Source organism: Coregonus lavaretus (genome assembly GCF_964263955.1).
Source record: "Coregonus lavaretus genome assembly, chromosome: 25".
NCBI lineage: Eukaryota > Metazoa > Chordata > Actinopteri > Salmoniformes > Salmonidae > Coregonus > Coregonus lavaretus.
Genome location: NC_140012.1, coordinates 11,751,974 through 11,772,119, shown reverse-complemented (window position 1 = coordinate 11,772,119; position 20,146 = coordinate 11,751,974). Strand labels below are relative to the sequence as shown.

The window sequence follows — 20,146 nt, the reverse complement described above, 5'->3', positions numbered from 1 at the left end:
AGAGCATCCTGACCGGTTGCATCACCGCTTGGTATGGCAACTGCTCGGCATCTGACCGTAAGGCGCTACAGACGGTAGTGCGTACGGCCCAGTACATCATTGGGGCCAAGCTTTCCTGCCATTCAGGACGTATATACTAGGCAGTGTCAGAGGAAAGCCCAAAATATTGTCAAAGACTCCAGTCACCCAAGTCATAGACTGTTCTCTCTGCTACCACACGGCAAGCGGTACCGGAGCGCCAACTCTAGGACCAAAAGGCTCCTTACTAGCTTCTACCCCCAAGCCATAAGACTGCTGAACAATTAATCAAATGGCCACCCGGACTACTTACATTGACCCCCCCCCCCCCCCCCCCCTCCATTTGTTTTTACACTGCTGCTACCCACTGTCTATTATCTATGCATAGTCACGTCACCCCTACCTACATGTACAAATTACCTCGACTAACCTGTACCCCCGCACATTGACTCGGTACCGGTACCCCTTGTATATAGCCTCGTTATTGTTATTTTATTGTGGTAGTTTTTATTATTTTTTACTTTACTTTATTTGGTAAATATTTTCTTAACTCTTTCTTGAACTGCATTGTTGGTCAAGGGCTTGTAAGTAAGCATTTCATGGTAAGGTCTACACCTGTTGTATTCGGCGCATGTGACAAATAAAGTTTGAATTTATCTTTTGATTAAGCCTCCTCCATGTATTTCTCACTAGGTCAGGGTTTTTCAGCTTCCATATATCCACTAGTTCTAATGTATCCATGATATTCGTGATCTCCTTAAGCGCTTCAAGGTGATAGTTTATAGTGTGATTTCCTTTACGATCCATTGAGGTACTTAAAACCGTATTATAATCTCCCACCATAATAATAGATTAATTCCTTGCTTGTGAGCTCAATAGACTATTATATATATTTTCGAAGAAGTGTGGATCATCGTTATTTGGCCCATATAGATTAATTAGCCAGATCTGTTTTTGGTCCAATAGCATATTTAAAAGAATCAATCTTCCTTAAGGATCTGTTTGCACAGTTTGCACAGTGGATCAACATTTGCATTAATTAGTATAATCACCCCTTTTGACTTTCTTTGCCCATGACAAAAATATATTTCTCCCTCCCAGTCCTTTTCCCACCCAACCTCATCTATATTTGTGGAGTGAGTTTCCTGTAAACAATAGATATTATATTCTTTCTCTTTTAGCCAGTTAAAAATGATCTGCTAAGACATTACAATAACTGGCTATACTTATTTCCTCACTTACCATAATGATACCCAAGTTTCAATTATACTTACCACAACCAATGTTTGTAAACTTACCATTAAAAAGCACCATGATGATTAAGTGTCCATATAGCTGTACCATAATATTTGCACTGTTAAGCATACTGTAGCTGCAACTTTGTAAACCTCCAATTGTCCTAATATTCCACCTACTAAAACCTCCCCTCATACAGTGGCTTGCAAAAGTATTCACCACCCTTGGCATTTTTCCTATTTTTTTTACCTTACAACCTGGAATTAAAATGGATTTTTTGGGGGTTTGTATTATTTGATTTACACAACATGCCTACCACCTTGAAGATTCAAAATATTTTTTATTGTGAAACAAACAAAAAATAAGACAAAAGAACAGAAAACTTGAGCGTGCATAACTACTACAACTTTGTCCCTGACCTGTTTGGAGAGCTCTTTGGTCTTCATGGTGCCGCTTGCTTGGTGGTGCCCCTTGCTTAGTGGTGTTGCAGACTCTGGGGCCTTTCAGAACAGGTGTATATATACTGAGATCATGTGACAGATCATGTGACACTTAAATAAAGTCCACCAAAATAGGAAAAACGCCAAGGGGGATGAATACTTTTGCAAGGCATTGTATCTAGGACTATTGTCACTAAGACCATCGGACCATCTTCCTGACTCATGACGCATCTTTGCGTCCTAAGGCAAACCCTTGGCCGCAAATTGGCGTAGGCCAGAGGGAAATATGGGCAGTCCCATGATATAACATAATTCAATACTGCCACCCTTCACTAACACATTCAAAGCCCTGTAGGTCTACTGCATATCTATGAGGGTGCTTTTTAAGTGGCGCAGTGGTCTAAGTGGCGCAGTGGTCTAATGCACTGCTTCGCAGTGCTAACTGTGCCACTAGAGATCCTGGTTCGAATCCAGGCTCTGTCGCAGCCGGCCGCGACCGGGAGACTCATGGGCGGCGCACAATTGGCCCAGCGTCGTCCAGGGTAGGGGAGGGAATGGCCGGCAGGGATGTAGCTCAGTTGATAGAGCATGGCGTTTGCAACGCCAGGGTTGTGGGTTTGATTCCCACGGGGGGCCAGTATAAAAAAATATGTATTCACTAACTGTAAGTCGCTCTGGATAAGAGCGTCTGCTAAAATGACTAAAAATAAAAAATAAAAAAATAAAATGAGAACTAACCAAATAACATGGAAAATAAATAATAATAACAATAATAGATCATATTAATAGAAATAATAACAGCACAATCTTATAAATGCATGCTCATATTTAGAAAGTCCTAGCAAGGCTATAAGCATGTCACCCCAGCCTGCTCAGTTCATTGGATCCAATTGTTCAAAACATTTTGAAAAAATGAAGAGAAAACCACCTATATATATCGCAAGACCAGTTCTTTATGTCCATGGCATGCAAGACATATTTCATGTAGTCCTCATTATATCCTGTTCTATTCCGACAAAAAAGGAAGGAAAAAGGAACATAGAATCTAACGGCCGCTAATAACTGCCAGTGAAAATTGCCTAATAGTTATTTCCTCATCTCGCGCACAGCTTCAGGATAGTCCTCGTTGAGGAAGATATACGTTCCTCTCAAGTTCTTGGCTCTTTCCAGAACAGCTACCTTGTCCTTGAACCTCAGGGACTTGACCACTATCGGCCTGGGCCTGTCACCTGGGCCGGTGGTGGGTTTTCTATTCCTGTGGGTGCGCTCCACCTCAATCTTCCTGAGGCCCATCTTCAATTTATCTGAGATAATTGCCCTCATTTTGTCCTCAGACTCCGTCCAGGTCTCATGTGGAGATTCTGCAATTCCGTCCACAACCATGTTGTTCCGCCTTGATTGTCCCTCGAGATTTATCCGTCATTGATATCATGGATTCACACACAGAACTGATATCCTCTCACAATGACTTACAAATTGCTGTCATCTTGTCGTTCTCCTGTTTCAATTCATCGAGCTGACCCTGGGAGAACTGAAAACTGTTCTTCAGGTCCTGGACCTCTCTGTTCAGGTCGTCCATTATTTTATTAGTTGAATTCAACAGTATTTGGACAAAACACTTGAAGCTATTTTCTTGTTGTTGTAACAACTGCTTGTAGAACTATTTTTGTTTGTTTAAAAGATCCTTCACGTGTGATAGAGAGAAACTACACTAACGGTCAAAAGTTTTAGAACACCTACTCATTCAAGGGTTTTTCTTTATTTTGATTATTTTCTACATTGTAGAATAATAGTGAAGACATCAAAACTATGAAATAACACATATGGAATCATGTAGTAACCACATTTTTTTTTTACAAATCTAAATATATTTCATATATGAGATTCTTCAAATATCTAGCCTTTGCCTTGATGACAGCTTTGCACACTCTTGGCATTCTCTCAACCAGCTTCACCTGGAATTCTTTTCCAACAGTCTTGAAGGAGTTCCCACATATGCTGAGCACTTGTTGGCTGCTTTTCCTTCACTCTGCGGTCCGACTCATCCCAAACCATCTCAATTTGGTTGAGGTCGGGGGATTGTGGAGGCCAGGTCATCTGATGCAGCACTCCATCACTCTCCTTCTTGGTAAAATAGCCCTTACACAGCCGAGGTGTGCTGGGTCATTGTCCTGTTGAAAACAAATGATAGTCCCACTAAGCCCAAACCAGATGGGATGGCGTATCGCTGCAGAATGCTGTGGTAGCCGTGCTGGTTAAGTGTGCCTTGAATTCTAAATAAATCACTGACAGGGTCACCAGCAAAGCACCCCCACACCATAACACCTCTTCCTCCATGCTTTACGGTGGAAATACACATGCAGAGATCATAATAATAATAATAATAATAATAATAATAATATGCCATTTAGCAGATGCTTTTATCCAAAGCGACTTACAGTCACGTGTGCATACATTTTCACGTATGGGTGGTCCCGGGGATCGAACCCACAACCCTGGCGTTACAAGCGCCATGCTCTACCAATTGAGCTACAGAGGACCACATCATCCGTTCACCCACACCGCGTCTCACAAAGAGACGGCGGTTGGAACCAAAAATCTCCAATTTGGACTCCAGACCAAAGGACAAATTTCCACCGGTCTAATGTCCATTGATCGTGTTTCTTGCCCTAAGCAAGTCTCTTCTTCTTATTGGTGTCCTTTAGTAGTGGTTTCTTTGCAGCAATTCGACCATGAAGGCCTGATTCACACAGTCTCTGAACAGTTGATGTTGAGATGTGTCTGTTACTTGAACTCTTTGAAGCATATATTTGGACTGCAATTTCTGAGGCTGGTAACTCTAATGAACTTATCCTCTGCAGCAGAGGTAACTCTGGGTCTTCCATTTATGTAGCGGTCCTCATGAGAGCCAGTTTCATCATAGCGTTTGATGGTTTTTGCGACTGCACTTGAAGAAACTTTCAAAGTTCTTGACATTTTCCGTATTGACTGACCTTCATGTCTTAAAGTAATGATGGACTGTAATTTCTCTTTGCTTATTTGAGCTGTTCTTGCCATAATATGGACTTGGTATTTTACCAAATACGGCTATCTTCTGTATTCCCCCCCTACCTTGTCACAACACAACTGATTGGCTCAAACGCATTAAGAAGGAAAGAAATTCCACAAATTGACTTTTAAGAAGGCACACCTGTTAATTGAATTGCATTCCCAGGTGACTACCTCATGAAGCTGGTTGAGAGAATACCAAGAGTGTGCAAAGCTGTCATCAAGGCATAGGGTGGCTATTTGAAGAATCTCAAATACAAAATATATTAACACTTTTTTGGTTACTACATGATTCCATATGTGTTATTTCAAAGTTTTGATATCATCACTATTATTCTACAATGTAGAAAATAGTCCAAATAAAGAAAAACCCTTGAAAGAGTAGGTGTTATAAAACTTTTGACTGGTAGTGTACTGTCCTCAACGGTACTCCCGCCGGCTTTGGTCTTTGTCATGGTAACAACGTAGGTTACGCTGTTACTCCTTGCAGTTCCAGACAGGGCAGGTCACAGGGAAGATTGAAAACAACAACAAACAGCAGGGATCTAGACAGCCACAAGCCCAGGACAATCCGCGGTCCCAGCCACAATGGCTAACTTCGTCACGGGCTGCGTTCAAGCCCTCAAGAAAACCCTGCTAGCTTGATAGGCAGCTAGCAAGCAGCTAGGCTAGCTGAATAGCTCCTCAGACCGGGCCTTGGTCGGCAGGATCACTGGACAGAGACTAGCAGTCCCAGCAACTGATGCCAACTGCGTCGTAGGCTCCAAACTAAAAGGTTAGCTAGCTACTGACAAACTTTCCAATACACTTTCAAAACAACAAACCGAGCTCTCCCTCGTTCCGCGTTCAATGTAAAAGTATTGCTTCCGTCCCTCTCCTCGCCCCTACCTGGGCTTGAACCAGGGACCCTCTGCACACATCGACAACAGTCACCCTCGAAGCACCGTTACCTGTCGCTCCACAAAAGCCGCGGCCCTTGCAGAGCAAGGGAAACAACTACTTCAAGGTCTCAGAGCGAGTGACGTCACCGAGTGAAACGCTACTAGTGCGCACCGCTAACTAGCTAGCCATTTCACACCGGTTACATCAACAGGAAGTGACGTACGTGTGCCAGTGAATACTCTCTGAAGGGTTAAACAACAGGTCTGGGACCAGGCTAGAGACAGCGATGGTGATGAGAATAAATGCATTATGTACCTTTCATCTCCCTATCAGGCCCCTGCATGCTGTGACATGGGCCTGGATGGTGACCAAAAGCCTTACCTGGGAGTACAGCAACAGTCTCTCTCTCTGTCTCACAGCCATTCTGTCAACATCTATTGTATTCTATTGTATTGTATCTATTCAATCTTGTCTGGGATATACAGTATATTTTAGTTGAAACACCTGTGTGATGTCTGATATACATGAATAAAAATGTTTTCACCCTGGACATGAGACATGCATTCACTTTAGACCTTTTGAATCATAATCAAGTGCTGTCTTTATGTTTAAGTTTCCACCGAAATTTGTAAAAGTTAACGACAAAAATGCTATGAAAAAGTTATTGTTTTGTAATGTAACAAAATGAATGAGTTTATACAAAACTTTATTGCATTTGGTCATCCCCAAAATGTGGCCTTTGAAAGCCTTGATAGTTGTATCCTTCCTCAGGGAACTGTCTGCATATAGCTGACAACAGGGTGGCAGGTTTTTTGATGTGCTGCTCTAGAGTTCCATAGCCCAGCAGACTCACCTGGGGATAGGGGGATGGACACATGTTAGTTTTGATAAAAGTCTGGGAGACTTTTATAGGGAGGCGAGAGCATGAGTTTTGACGTGAGTACAGTAAATCCAATCCAACTAGTGGCTCAGGATAATATGCTATGTCATCACACAGGCAGACTGCCACAGTGAAGGAGGTTTCCATAGTGCGTCACGTATACTATTATGAGTGTAGCTTACTTCTCTGTGCTCTGGCGAGGTCGTTGGTCAGAAGGCCTTGGACCATTCTGTCTCTGTAGCACTTGGAGAGAGATGGATAGAGGTAGTGAGTGCTAGAAAGAGAGAGCCCTCACCCCTGATCTCCCACTGGCCCATGGCCTCCTGCCTAGTATCATGGAATGTAAAGGGAAACAATAATATCATGACTTAGTGCTCAATGTTCCTGCTGGTGGCAAGCCTGGATGCAGAGAAATGTCCTGCCTTGTAGTATGGTTTCATCCATCTCCACCAGGCTCCAAGAAATCAGATGACAAACCTGCAGAGATTAACAAAAGAAAATGGTACCTTTATTTACGATTCATTTATCACTTTGCCCAGGGTCGCAACTTTCACTGGGGACGGGGGGGACATGTCCTCCCCCCACATTCTGAAATTGCATTTTTGTCCCCCACAGTTTTATCATTGGAATGTGATACAAATCGAGGCAACAGTGTGCTGGAGGACCATGCGGATGTCCTCCCACTTCTAAAACCAAAGTTGCGCCCCTGACACATTCATAAATGACAACAATATATCTGATTAAAAGTATGCATGCCATTTTGTGATAACGGCTATGACAAATTACATGGCACACATGTGAATTTATAGCTAGCTAAGATATGATTTATATTTTATGGCACAATGTCTCATCTCACTAACAATTACTAAGGCTAACAGCAAATTCCACTATTGTGGCTAGCTTCACATAGGTGACTTATTCCATCATGACAACCTACTCCTCATTTGACTGTAGTTAGCTAGCTGCTAGCTTATTCATGAAGTATCCACTCTATTGCTTAATAAGTGATCTAGTTAATATGAGCTAGCCAACATGCTTTGCTTCTGACATGACACGAACCTGCTTGCTTTACATCTGACAGATATTTTAGCTACCATAGCTAGATAATAATGGTTTATGATAACTGCCGTTAGTTCATTATCTAGCTAGCTAGCTAAGTGTAAAACTGAGAGTCTGCCGGTAAAACACAGCTAGCTAGCCAACTCGACTTTATCAGTTTTAGCCAAGCTAGCTTGATACTCAGTAACATTAGCTTACCATGCTTTTCTGGCCAACTGGACATTTCCTCTCGCCCATCCCGGTCGATTCCGTTTCGCCTACTCCCGTCTCTTGGTCTACTTCTAGGTTCAAAACTATATGGCTGTAGTCCGTTGCCTTACTGTCCAAAGCAACCCACTCGTAACACATCCACCTGGTGCAGGCAGGCAGTCAATGGCTCAGTGTTCCAAAACTGTTTACCTGTTTCTACGCCAAGCAAGGACAATGTTCCATTTGTTCTTTTTGTGTGTTTTTATGATGCGCGTGCAGCACAGAAGCATATAATATATTTTATTTCCAATTTCCCCCCAAAAAGTGACATATCATATTGATACATAGCTATATGTGCTACACATTATTGTAATGTGAAGCATGGCCTTTAAACTGTCATAATGAACGCAGCCCAGGCAAATACAATAGATCAACGTGCCGTGGTATTGATCAACCAATGGTGTGTTAGATACCACCCATATACATTTGCTTGACACCCCCTCATTGTCATACTGGAGGAAGAAATACAGAAATAAATGAATAAATAATATAAATGAATAAAAGGAAAGAAAGAAAGTGGGACTTATTTATCTATTTGTGTTCAATTATTAATCCATGTATTTGTTTTATCTATTTATGTGTGTATTTATTTATTTATTCATTTAATTCTAATTAAGGCAGCTTTGGTCCTCTATAGTAAAGGGGCCTTTGCTCCCTTTAAAAAGGCATGTGTAGATTTACCTTTCGTATTTCGTGATTTTCGTCATTCTTTGGTGGTTTCCCACTGGGCACAGAAGTCAATTCAACATCTAGTTTTGATTTACATTTGGTTGAGTTGTCAACTAACGTGAATTCAATGTGAAATCAACCCAACATGTCACCCTGTCTTTGGATTTAGGTTAAAAGTTGGGTGAAAAAAAATATGAAATTCCATTACATTGATGGCTTTTTGCTAATCACGTCATCACATTGATTTTTTTTTGTTCAAATTATGTAGACACAACGTTGATTCAACCAGTTTTTGTCTTCATGCGTCCTTGTTGATTGTAGACCTAAGTAAGTCCTTCGATGTAGGCCTATGCCTTTTATTTCAATGCATGTGTATGATTTATCTGGCATAGTTTGCATTCGCAGTCAGCTGTTTTATGCACTGGTTACTTTCACATTGATGTCGGCATTTGAAGTCGGCCTTGTGACTTGGTAGCGTTTATTATGCATCTATTTCATGTTGCACTGTATGCGCCTTTCCACAAGTAAATTGGTCAATTTATGATGAGGTTGAGCAGTGGCTGGAGGATAATGGCTGGGCTAATTTTTTTGTTATTGTTGCTGTTCTCCAAGTATCATTTTTCAGTTTTGCCATCCCTACATTTAGCTGAAATGACGCCACTGGTTAAACCTGTCTGTCAGAATGAATGTGTGGGTTTGAGTGACAGACAATGGCATACATGATGGAAGGTATTCAGTAGAGTATAGGAATGTTTTATTTTGTATTTCTCAATAGATTTGGCAGTTTTCCCTATAGCCTAGAGCCCTACAAGGTCCATAGTCCAGCAATGCTCCTCAGTAGGCGCTGGCAGCCAATGCTTTAGCACTGCCTCTAAGGCTATAAGGTGTGTCTCAAGAGAAATTCATATTATTTCCTATTTCCACACCTATTCGCTTTAAAGTGCACTCGAAATAATGTCATTGAATAAAATAGAGACAGTCATTAGATAGGGACTGCGATTCAACCAAAAATTGTATTTTGACATTCCAGAACAATGTCAAAAGACAATTCTTGGTTGAATCGCAGCTGGGGATAGCACTGACTAACAAACTGTCACAACGACAATAAAATAAAACTGTATAGGCTATTCCAGGTTTACTGGCAGGTGCATTCTACACTAGGATATGACTCCTCGCACGTCGCTCACATGCACACGTGAGCACATTCATGTTTAGGAGCCATAAACGATTTGGCGCTCTTCTTTTATCGACCGTTCGTTTCCTACCTGCATTGCCGCAGTCCGCACATACATCGTTTCCAGGTTTGGCCAGGACATCTTGCAAGAGCCGTTTATTCCTCTCCGACTCCGAGGCCATCACGGTTTGATCTCCACCCAATCCGAAAGACTTCCAATACAAAGCACGTTCACTGGGATAAAGCAAAAATACAATTGTGACCTTGTAGGCTACTCGAAATGCGGAAAAAATGCTCCTGGTTTTGACCAAAAAAAGCTAATGAATAGCCTATTATATAAATCCGCTTGGATGAGATTATTTGAAGGTTTGACAAGTCTCTCTCTCGTAGACTACAGCTCTATTACGAAGTCTTGCTGACTGCATTTTCTCAAGTCTGTCATCCCCTCCTTCTCCCCCAACTCATTCTTCTGCAGTGGCAGTGAGACCTCCAGTGGTATGATGATATCATTACTTGTTTTTTACTACCTGTGTAGCCTAATTTTTTCTTACTTTCTAACACTGACAGCCAACATATTTTGAAAGTTTTTATAAGGACTATTTTATTTTGTACACTGTAGAGAAAATAAACTATGCACTGTCCATACATTTCACTGGCAAAGATTATGTATTTTTAGTTGCCTTTACTTTCGCCTACTGCTGTCCCTTTAAAAGTTAGTAGATTGTCGAAAACATAGATTTAGGATTTTTTTACCTTTATTTAACTAGGCAAGTCAGTTAAGAACAAATTCTTATTTACAATGACGGCCTACACCGGCCAAACCCGAACGACGCTGGGCCAATTGTGCGCCGCCCTATGGGACTCCCAATCAAGGCCGGTTGTGATACAGCCTGGAATCGAACCAGGGAGTCTGTAGTGACGCCTCAAGCGCTGAGATGCAGTGCCTTCGACCGCTGCGCCACTAGGGAGAATACTAGAAGGTAATTAACCTTCTTATTATGGGATAAAGGTCAGCCATTTTGGTCAGGGAGTTGGTCAACCATGGTTTGCCAGTGCTGTGGTAAGACATTGTGTAAAATAATAATTTTGAAGAATATATCTGCTCATTTGTTTGCTAGCTAGTCAGACAGTTTTAGAGGAATGATTCCATTAATATTTCAAATTAACTGGCAATATGCCAACATTCCATTCAAACAATGTAGTCAATCCACAGCCATACACTGGCTGAAATCAGTTGATGATATGACTTAGATATGTTGTACATGTGACAAGTACTGATATTGTATCATATAATAATAGCACTCACAGCTTTCCAATAAATAAACAATAGACACATTTACGGTCTGTTTACATATATTTTAGAGGCTATTTATACAGAATATTGGTATAAAACCTGTATAAACTGTATTTATAATTATCTGACATAATTTAAGGTTGTCTCACATGCCTTACTTTATTTTCCTGCATAAATCAAATCAGGATTAGCCTTTACTGCCATTCATTCCAATTAGACTGGTTTGGGGTGCGTTCGTAAATTCACTCTGGCCATCTACTCCGATTTCAGAGCACTCTCGTCAGTGTGCCAGAGTGCAGAATAAATGATGAATTTACAAATGCTCAACACCCGTTGAATATGGTCAGTGTCGGTAAACGTGTGCAAAAAAGTGCGCTCTGAACGCTCCGAGAGCAAAACGCTCTGAATTTACAAACAGACAATCTGACAATGCTCTGAATTTACGAACGCCCAGAGCGCACTCTGGCACTCAAGATTGAATTGACAAACACACCCTTGGATATCTCCCTGACCAATATGGCTGACATTTTCACCCAATTCTGGAACTTTGAGGGTGTATGACGAGCCCCTCTAGTAATTGAATAGGATCTATATGGGCGAAAACGTCATCGATGTTATCTATGGGTTGATTATTCACGTCTAGCGCAGAACGTTTGCCTACGTCACAATTATGCGGCGACTGTGAGCTTGCATGAAATAATCGCGAAGGTCTTATATTTTTATTTTAGATACGTCTCTCACAAAAAGCAATCATGTCGACAGCTATGAACTTTAGCAGTAAGTCTTTTCGGCCCCGTGCTCCAGACAAAGGATCCTTCCCTCTGGATCATTTTGGTAAGTAAAATAAACCACTCCTGGTTGAGTAACTGACTCGTTAGTTCCAGCAATAGCTGTGATGTGCGTAGCTCCACAGTAGCTTCTGTAGTTTCCAGCTGAATAGGAAAGAGATGTTTGACCTCAGATGTATGAGAACTGTGAAATGACAGGCATACTGGAATGAATGACAGTTGAACTGCTTTTACTTTCCCTGTAGTTGTCTAGTGTTTGAAATTCAATGCACCATTGCATCTCTTTGCTGTTTGTCATTGCAGGAGAGTGTAAAGCATTCAAAGAGAAATTCATGAAGTGCTTGAAAGGCAACAGCTATGATAACTCCATGTGTCGACTACAGTCCAAAGACTACCTTGAATGCCGGATGGATAAGTGAGTATTGACTACTGTTCGTTTAGCTACTACTTATTTCCTGACTTATTTCCTGTTGAGAATGAGATGACTAGGTATACACACATCATTGACTAGACATGACTGTTCTGATCACCAATGTGAAACTATTCTGTTATTTAAGTCAGCTGATGGCCAAGGAACCTCTGGAGAAGCTTGGGTTCAAAGACCTGATGGACAAACCCAGCCAGGAGAACAAGGAGGCTAAACCCTGAACTTCCCTTCCTACACAGATGGATGCTGTCATGCTTGAGTGATAGTTTCCCTCTTCCTCATCTTGTATATACAATTACAATGTAATATATTGGGGGCAGTGTTTCAAGCTTTGTATATACATATTTTTGGTAAATGAACCATGCTTTGTTTTGTGTTGGAATTTTGAAAATAAATGATTTGAGGTGGCTTACCGTTCTCACAGAAAGTGGTATGTTTCAAACTTGTGTGCACATGTTACACAAAAGATCTCCCCTCAGTCTAGCTAGCCTGCATGTATGCATTATGAATAAGGAAACATTTTACTACATGCTTTGCTACACTTCATCAAAGTGCCTTACTAACCACTCAATGTACTATGGAATGTTGTATGGTGTGATTAAGTGGTGAAAACCAGTCCTAAATTATTCCAAGACTCATGAATTTTATTGTCAAGACAAATAAAAATCAGGCAGCACATGTCAAGCTGGCCTCAACAAAAAATATAGTTAATAGTTACATATGAAAACAAAACACTTAATCTATTTACAAAACTATATAAAAGTTCCACAAAAACGAGAATTCTGTAAACACAATGTGTCAACCACAGTTCAGCTCTTTAGGACAAATCACTGGCTTACGAGAGGGCGGGGGGGGGGGGGGTTCATTTCACTCCTCTTGCCTCAGATTGATCCTAGCATCTAACATTATGCTTATAGACCAATAAAAATACACTGGTGAGAGAAAGTCTGTCTCGATACTCATGTTTTTACCTGTAATATCCTGTGAGATCAGTGATCGTAGAGGGAAGGACACAAGGATAGGAAACTGGGTAGGACTTTTGATACAGCCAGACTTTTCCAGTGGAGAAAGGGAAAATGAGGGAGGAGAGCAGCTGTGAGGTCAGGGGCTCCAGGCAGCTCTACCTGGAGGAGTCCGAGCTGGATCGTGAGCGGTGGCGTCTGCGACCGGGGGAGAGCGAGCGAGTTCTGCGGCGAACCGGAGAGCGTCTCCGTGGTGACCGCGATCTTAGAGACAAAGAGAGGGGGATGAAAACAAAGCTCAGGAGACTCAGTTACCAGGGGAATGACAAATGGTCTAACCACACCTGAAGGGATGCATGGTCAACTGCCATTAATTCTGTAATCAGGGATGCACAAAAGAGAAAACATTTCAAAAATATATTCATCCAATCTAATTATAGGATACAGATGTTAGACATAAGATTCTGGATTTTCTTACCATAGTAAATCGGGGAAAAAATACATATGTAAATACAGAAATGTACTGTGAAACATGTCATTATTGTGACTGACAGAACTCCACACACACATATTGACATGAACACTGTAGGAGACTGACCTTCTCATGCGGGGTGGGGTGCGTCGCCACATAGGGGGTGGTGGGGGCATCCTGCGAGGGGGGGGAGAGCCTGCGAGGGGGCGGGCGTATTACCCTGGGAGCCAGCATGGCAGTTGCTGTGATCTCCTGTCCATCAATCTGACCTGCAGACACCACAGACAAAAAATAAAGGTATGGAGGACACCAGATTGTTTTTGATTATGTTCTAATTGTATGATTCAAGTAAAAACTCTGAGGATAGGTTATGGACAGAGAGTCTAACAGAGTAGTATTACAATGCATTCAAACTAGAGATGCTAACTGCATGTACACCCAGAACCATTGGTCTTCACCAACCTCCATCCATGTGTTTGAGAGCCTTCTCGGCCTCATCGGCCGTCTCAAACTCCACGTAGGCATAGCCTTTCGACAGGTGTGGGAGGAGCCTGTCCACAGGTATGTCAATCATCTTGATCTTGCCATATGTGCCGAAGATCTCCTGGATGTGTTCCTGAAAAGAGCAGAGACTTTAGTCAAAACCCAACCTCATAGAGATATTGCTCCCTACTCCCACAAACCTCCAATGTCTTCAACATACAGTCTGCAGCTTGACACAAAAAATGCATTCAAATAGGCTATATTGAATCCCATTGATGTGCGCAAACACTTTATGCACATACACTTGGAGACCGAGCAGTCATTTTTACTCACCTTGATGACGTTTCTGGTGAGGCGGCCCAGGTACACCTTGGTGGGTCGGGGGCTGGGGCTCCTCCTACGCCTCTCCTTGTCATCCTTTTTCACTGATGACTTGGATCTACAGGACAAATGGAAGAGGTCTTACTCTTTATTCCTCCACTCAAAAAAAAGTCACACTTCCAAGCACAACGATTCCTCTCCTTCAGTCTTTGGATTCGTTTTTCGGAGTGATCACCAACCCTGGTCCTGCAGAGTTACGGAGCATGCATGCTTTTTTGTCAGCCCAGCACTAACATACCGAATTCAACTAATGAAGGTCTTGAATGTTAAACCATTAGGTGAATTGAAAGTATTTAGCCTGCACGCACTTTAACTAAGGGCTGGGATTAGAGAGTGGAGACCACTGCTTTACGGGTCACACATACTTGGACCGTGAGCGTTGGCGGTCGTTGTGGCGGCGGCGACTGGGGTTGGGTGACCCTGAGGAGCTGGATGAGCTCAAGGAACGGGAGCTGGAAGACCCGGAGCGGCTGGTGGCAGAGGAGGAACTGGAGCCGCTGGAAGAACTGGAGCCAGAGCTGCTACTGGAGCCGGACCTGAGTGAAGACAGGGAGAGGGGCTTACTTTAGACCTGAGTGAAGACAGGGAGAGGGGCTTACTTTAGACCTGAGTGAAGACAGGGAGAGGGGCTTACTTTAGACCTGAGTGAAGACAGGGAGAGGGGCTTAGTTTAGACCTGAGTGAAGACAGGGAGAGGGGCTTACTTTAGACCTGAGTGAAGACAGGGAGAGGGGCTTAGTTTAGACCTGAGTGAAGACAAGGAGAGGGGCTTAGTTTAGACCTGAGTGAAGACAGGGAGAGGGGCTTAGTTTAGACCTGAGTGAAGACAGGGAGAGGGGCTTACTTTAGACCTGAGTGAAGACAGGGAGAGGGGCTTACTTTAGACCTGAGTGAAGACAGGGAGAGGGGCTTACTTTAGACCTGAGTGAAGACAGGGAGAGGGGCTTACTTTAGACCTGAGTGAAGACAGGGAGAGGGGCTTACTTTAGACCTGAGTGAAGACAGGGAGAGGGGCTTACTTTAGACCTGAGTGAAGACAGGGAGAGGGGCTTACTTTAGACCTGAGTGAAGACAGGGAGAGGGGCTTACTTTAGACCTGAGTGAAGACAGGGAGAGGGGCTTACTTTAGACCTGAGTGAAGACAGGGAGAGGGGCTTACTTTAGACCTGAGTGAAGACAGGGAGAGGGGCTTACTTTAGACCTGAGTGAAGACAGGGAGAGGGGCTTACTTTAGACCTGAGTGAAGACAGGGAGAGGGGCTTACTTTAGACCTGAGTGAAGACAGGGAGAGGGGCTTACTTTAGACCTGAGTGAAGACAGGGAGAGGGGCTTACTGTGGGGACAGATCAGAAAGCAGTGACTGCTGAGATAAGCTGTCTGATTCAGCAGAGATGTGTTGTGGCTGAGAGATGGGAAAGGAGTGGTCACTCAAATTGTGTCTAACCTGCTGCTCCCAGTGGAGCCACGTCCTTTGCATCCCTTCTCCTTCTCCCTGCCCCTGCCAGCTCTTTTCTTGGTGGCACCCGTTTTCTCCTTTACTCGCTCTTTGGCCTTGTCTTCCATATGCTCCTTTCTCCTGACTGTAGATTGTTAGTAGAATAATGACTTATCACTAACACTAACCAAGTTTCCATCCAACCTTTTTATGTGAGTGAAGTACATAAAACACGTCAAGACAGGCCTGATGGAAACAGAAGATTTTTCGGTAAACTTTCCAAATGTCGACAAACCAAAATACACTAGACTAGGTGGGCTCTTTTTGTGTTGGTAAAATGAATTATGCGAGAAATGTCAGTGGAAATGCTTTTATGCGCAAATATTGATATAATAACCATCGAAGTAAACTTGAAGTCACGTGATGATGTTGTGTTGTCCTCCTATTACGTCTCGTCAGGGAAAGCGTGCAGTTTACTAGGCTTCAGATTAAATAAATGCTGATGAACTTCACAGTGTGGTGAAAATGCAAGGTGATGAGCTTGATGCTCCTTTCCAATAAATATCGAGGGTCTTATTCTGGTGACATGATCATCGATGCTTGGCTGCCGTTTGACAAATACATATTATCTCGCTTTTAACTGGTTGATAAGGTGAAACAGGTGAGTTACAACTGGGGTTGGAGCGAAAACCTACAGGAGGTTAGCTCTCCAGGAACCGGGTTGGAGACCCCTGGCCTACATGATGAGATTATTTGTATTTGTTAACGGCAGCCAAGCATCGATGATCATGTCACCAGAACAAGATCCTCAATATTTATTGGTTAAGGAGCATCAAGAACAACTAGAGAAAGTTGGTTATGTAAATTTTACCCCAGAATATTCGTTATTCCAGAGGTGATTCGGACAGGATTCGTTTTTTTCCAAACTACACCCTATAACAATATTTTTGTCCTCAATAAATTGACCTTATGACAGAAGACTGGACGTTTTTATTCTAGGCCTGAAGATATTTCAAGATATGTCCAGGTGATAACAGGCTACACTGATAACTCGAGGTTGGCTCCCAAGTTTTTAAACCAACTTTGGTATAGTGTTGCAATAATATTTGAATTGAGGAAGTGTGATCATAATCATTATTTATGCGATCCGCAGTAGAATAAATCCCAAATGCCCAAGCCTGCAGATGTGACCTAAACAGCACACTTGCCTCTAAAATGACCGACATGGAAAATTCGGACGGGATTTAAATTACAGATGTGGTTATTTGTGCTCGTGCACATAATAACATAATTCCTATCTCCCCGCAGAAAAACGAATCCCGTGCGAATAGGGCTATAGTGGGAGGACCACACAACATGTCATCGTCGCGTGACAAGTTTACTTCGATATGTGGTCCTCTGTAACTCAGCTGGTAGAGCACGGCGCTTGTAACGCCAAGGTAGTGGGTTCGATCCCCGGGACCACCCATACACAAAAAATAATGTATGCACGCATGACTGTAAGTCGTTTGGATAAAAGCGTCTGCTAAATGGCATATTATTATATGATGGTTATAATATCAGTATTTGCGCATAAAAGCGTTTCCACCGACATTTCTCGCATAATTAATTTTACCAACACAAAAAGATCCTATCCTGTCTAGCGTATTTTATTTAGTCGACATTTGGAAAGTTGACCGGCCTATCATTACATTTTTTATTCGACATGTACTTTACTCGCATAAAAAGGTTGGCTGGAAACCTGGTGTGATGAAATATGTTGCAGATATGGTGAAACGTTAGAGAGCTTGCTAGTGAAACGAAGGCATCTCTATTATCCAAATCTATCCTGTTGGCGCGATAACTAAAGGTCGGTCAACCCATAATGCAGGGACACATGACGGGGAAAAACTGCAGACTGAATCGTGTCAACATACTGCACTAGCTAGCTATCTAGCTAATGTACACTAATTTGATGCGTTTATATCGCAAGACGTGTTTTTCATTGCTGACCTGCCCATACAGCTAGCTTTAGCTAGCTACATTCTATTTAGCTAATTCAACGATACATCTGTGAAATATACACTCGAGTCAAACTGAGTTTCCTATAACATACAGTATACATATATAATCGTTAATTAAATGATTAAAGTAGCAACTTCACATCGTTCGTTGTGGTTGCAGAAACAAGTCGCAGAGAGATGACGTTGCAAAGTTGAGGGCATGTGGTATTTCACAAGACGCACAGCTCCCTCTGGTGTCGCTTATTGGAATAGGACATTATTTGGGGAGGTATGGAAATGTCCGTCACATAATTTTATATATTTTTTAACAAAATGTGGGATTAATAGAGATTACAAATGTGTATACTTACAATTGTAGCAACATTCTTTATTCTTTATAAATGTGCGATGTCCTCTTAAAAACAATGGTTTCTTCTATTTCAATTTGATAAAGCTATAAGTAAATGTGTAATGCATAAACTGTAGCTAATACGATGTCTTTCATTTCTGTATACAAGTATGTTTTTTATGGGGGGGGGGGGGGGTTCTATCCCCGCAGAGAGAAAGTTTTGACACTTCACATTGGAAGAACCAATGAATTAACAGTTGCTGTTTTCTTACCGGGTAAAATTTGTTGTAACCCAACACGGAAGTGTCGGCTCGCATTCGCAGAAAGCGTTGTTTTGCTTCATCTTCAGTTAAATTTCAGCCAAGAAGACACCTGTTTTACACTCAAACTTCAAAATGTCTTCAGACTTTGAAGCCTACGAACAGGATTTTGGAACCTTGACAGCAGAAATAACAAACAAAATTGGAAGGATTCCCAAATTAGGTGGAGGTAAGCCACTAAACTCTATTTACTGGCTTGACTATAGTAGCTAGCTAGCTTTCAAGCTATCGTCACATACATAAGGGTTTAGTTATAAATATCTTTGCTATCATGTCAACAAATTAATAATGCAGTTAGCTAGCTTGTTTCAAATGACACGTATTTTACGCAAATTATATTCATCATATTCACTTTGTGTTTTGTGTTAGTGAAATAAGGACGTTACCTATCCAGCTAGCTTGCCAACTATCCTAGTAACTGCCAATCCTAGGAGCAGGACAACCAATGGCCATTGCACCAGGATTCAATCTCCCTTCACCAACATATCTAAACTGTAACATTAAACTACCTTGTACTTATCAGCACAGCATCTGAATGGTCAGGACCTCTGTATGACTCTTTGATAGCTAGCTAGCTAATTAATTAATTGTTTGTTTGTGAAGATGTAGCTTGGCATAGTGGGAATGAATTGTTGAGTGAAGCCACTTATGTGCAGTAGACCTAATCCATCATTTTCTTTTTTCAGTGTTCCACTTCTAAAGTGAGTAATAGGGTATACAGTAGGCCTAAATCTAAGAATCTAGATGAAATTGCCCCTCCCTACACATTGAATTGTGGAATCATATGTAGAATAATGCAATTGGAATCTTAATGTAGCGTAAAAGACACAAACACCCTAATATAAACACTTTCTTGGTCTTATGCAACGTTTCTTCCCACCCAGACCAGAGAGTGATGATTAGAGTTTGGAGTGATGTCTGGGAATTTATAAGCTGCTAAAGAATTCCTCCTCGGTGCAAATTATTTTGGTAGCTACAGTATGTGTGAGAAAGTAGGGAGTCTAGCCTAGTCTAAACACACAGACAAACAAAAAGTGTTGAGAAAATTCAGTGAAGCAAGCAATTGACGTCTGAATTGTAATATGCTCTACTATTAGGTTCATATGCTAGTTCCAAATGCTACACAATGGACTGAATGTTTACTATAAGAGTGATAATTTATTGTCCCATAGCTACCATAAGAAGCAGTTTGTTTCTTCAGAAATGTGTAGCCTAATCTCTTTTGTGCTTTGCCATTCAACAGTCGAACATCAGTTTGATTATGCGGCTACGGCACACCAAAATTAAGCTGCAATGACTGTCCAATTATTTTCGCCCTACCAAGCACTTTACCCAATGGGCTTTGCTGAAATGAGAGGAGAGGATCTTGGGAAATGATTAGCATAAAATCTGTTACAGAGGCAGATTAGTCTACTTGTGGAAAATGTAATGTAAAATGTGATTATTTTAATAATAATTGTATTCAAATAATGAAGATGGTCTCTGGGATGGTCCTAGTGCAAAAGCCTCTTCACTAATGTTTACAGAAACCTTGCACAAAGGTTGGATTCAAATTCAGATAGCTTCCAAGGTACAGGTAGATTTAAAATACAAAAATA

The 20,146-nt window shown here is 41.8% G+C and overlaps 3 protein-coding genes and 1 pseudogene across 5 annotated transcripts in view; 2 read left to right on the top strand and 2 right to left on the bottom strand.

The window, feature by feature from the left end:
* Positions 1–9,837, bottom strand: part of LOC311100752 (arf-GAP with dual PH domain-containing protein 1-like) — a gene marked incomplete at both ends in the record, with an annotated part of 79,035 nt that extends 69,198 nt beyond the window's left edge. The window contains one exon of the mRNA XM_084141716.1: positions 9,747–9,837. Within this exon, the coding sequence (XP_083997842.1) occupies positions 9,747–9,837 (91 nt within the window). The remainder of the gene's footprint in view (positions 1–9,746) is intronic.
* A 1,776-nt stretch (positions 9,838–11,613) lies between these two features.
* cox19 (cytochrome c oxidase assembly factor COX19) lies at positions 11,614–12,573 on the top strand. Its single transcript, XM_084141374.1, has 3 exons — positions 11,614–11,783; positions 12,041–12,152; positions 12,295–12,573. The coding sequence occupies exons 1-3, from the start codon at positions 11,702–11,704 to the stop codon at positions 12,383–12,385; spliced, it is 285 nt and encodes a 94-aa protein (XP_083997500.1). The 5' UTR covers positions 11,614–11,701; the 3' UTR covers positions 12,386–12,573.
* Positions 12,574–13,207: 634 nt separating this feature from the next.
* On the bottom strand, positions 13,208–16,123 carry LOC311100453 (annotated as a pseudogene). The gene is made up of 6 exons (XR_014615735.1): positions 15,907–16,123; positions 14,828–14,998; positions 14,415–14,520; positions 14,061–14,214; positions 13,725–13,867; positions 13,208–13,390 (listed from the first exon to the last, which is right to left on the bottom strand). The product of XR_014615735.1 is annotated as an uncharacterized misc_RNA (transcript).
* A 2,402-nt stretch (positions 16,124–18,525) lies between these two features.
* LOC311100671 (vesicle transport through interaction with t-SNAREs homolog 1A-like) overlaps positions 18,526–20,146 on the top strand; it is a 184,895-nt gene continuing 183,274 nt past the window's right edge. For both annotated transcript variants that reach the window (XM_084141608.1, XM_084141609.1), the window contains exon 1: positions 18,526–18,717. In XM_084141608.1, the coding sequence (XP_083997734.1) occupies positions 18,624–18,717 (94 nt within the window). In that variant the 5' untranslated portion in view covers positions 18,526–18,623. The remainder of the gene's footprint in view (positions 18,718–20,146) is intronic.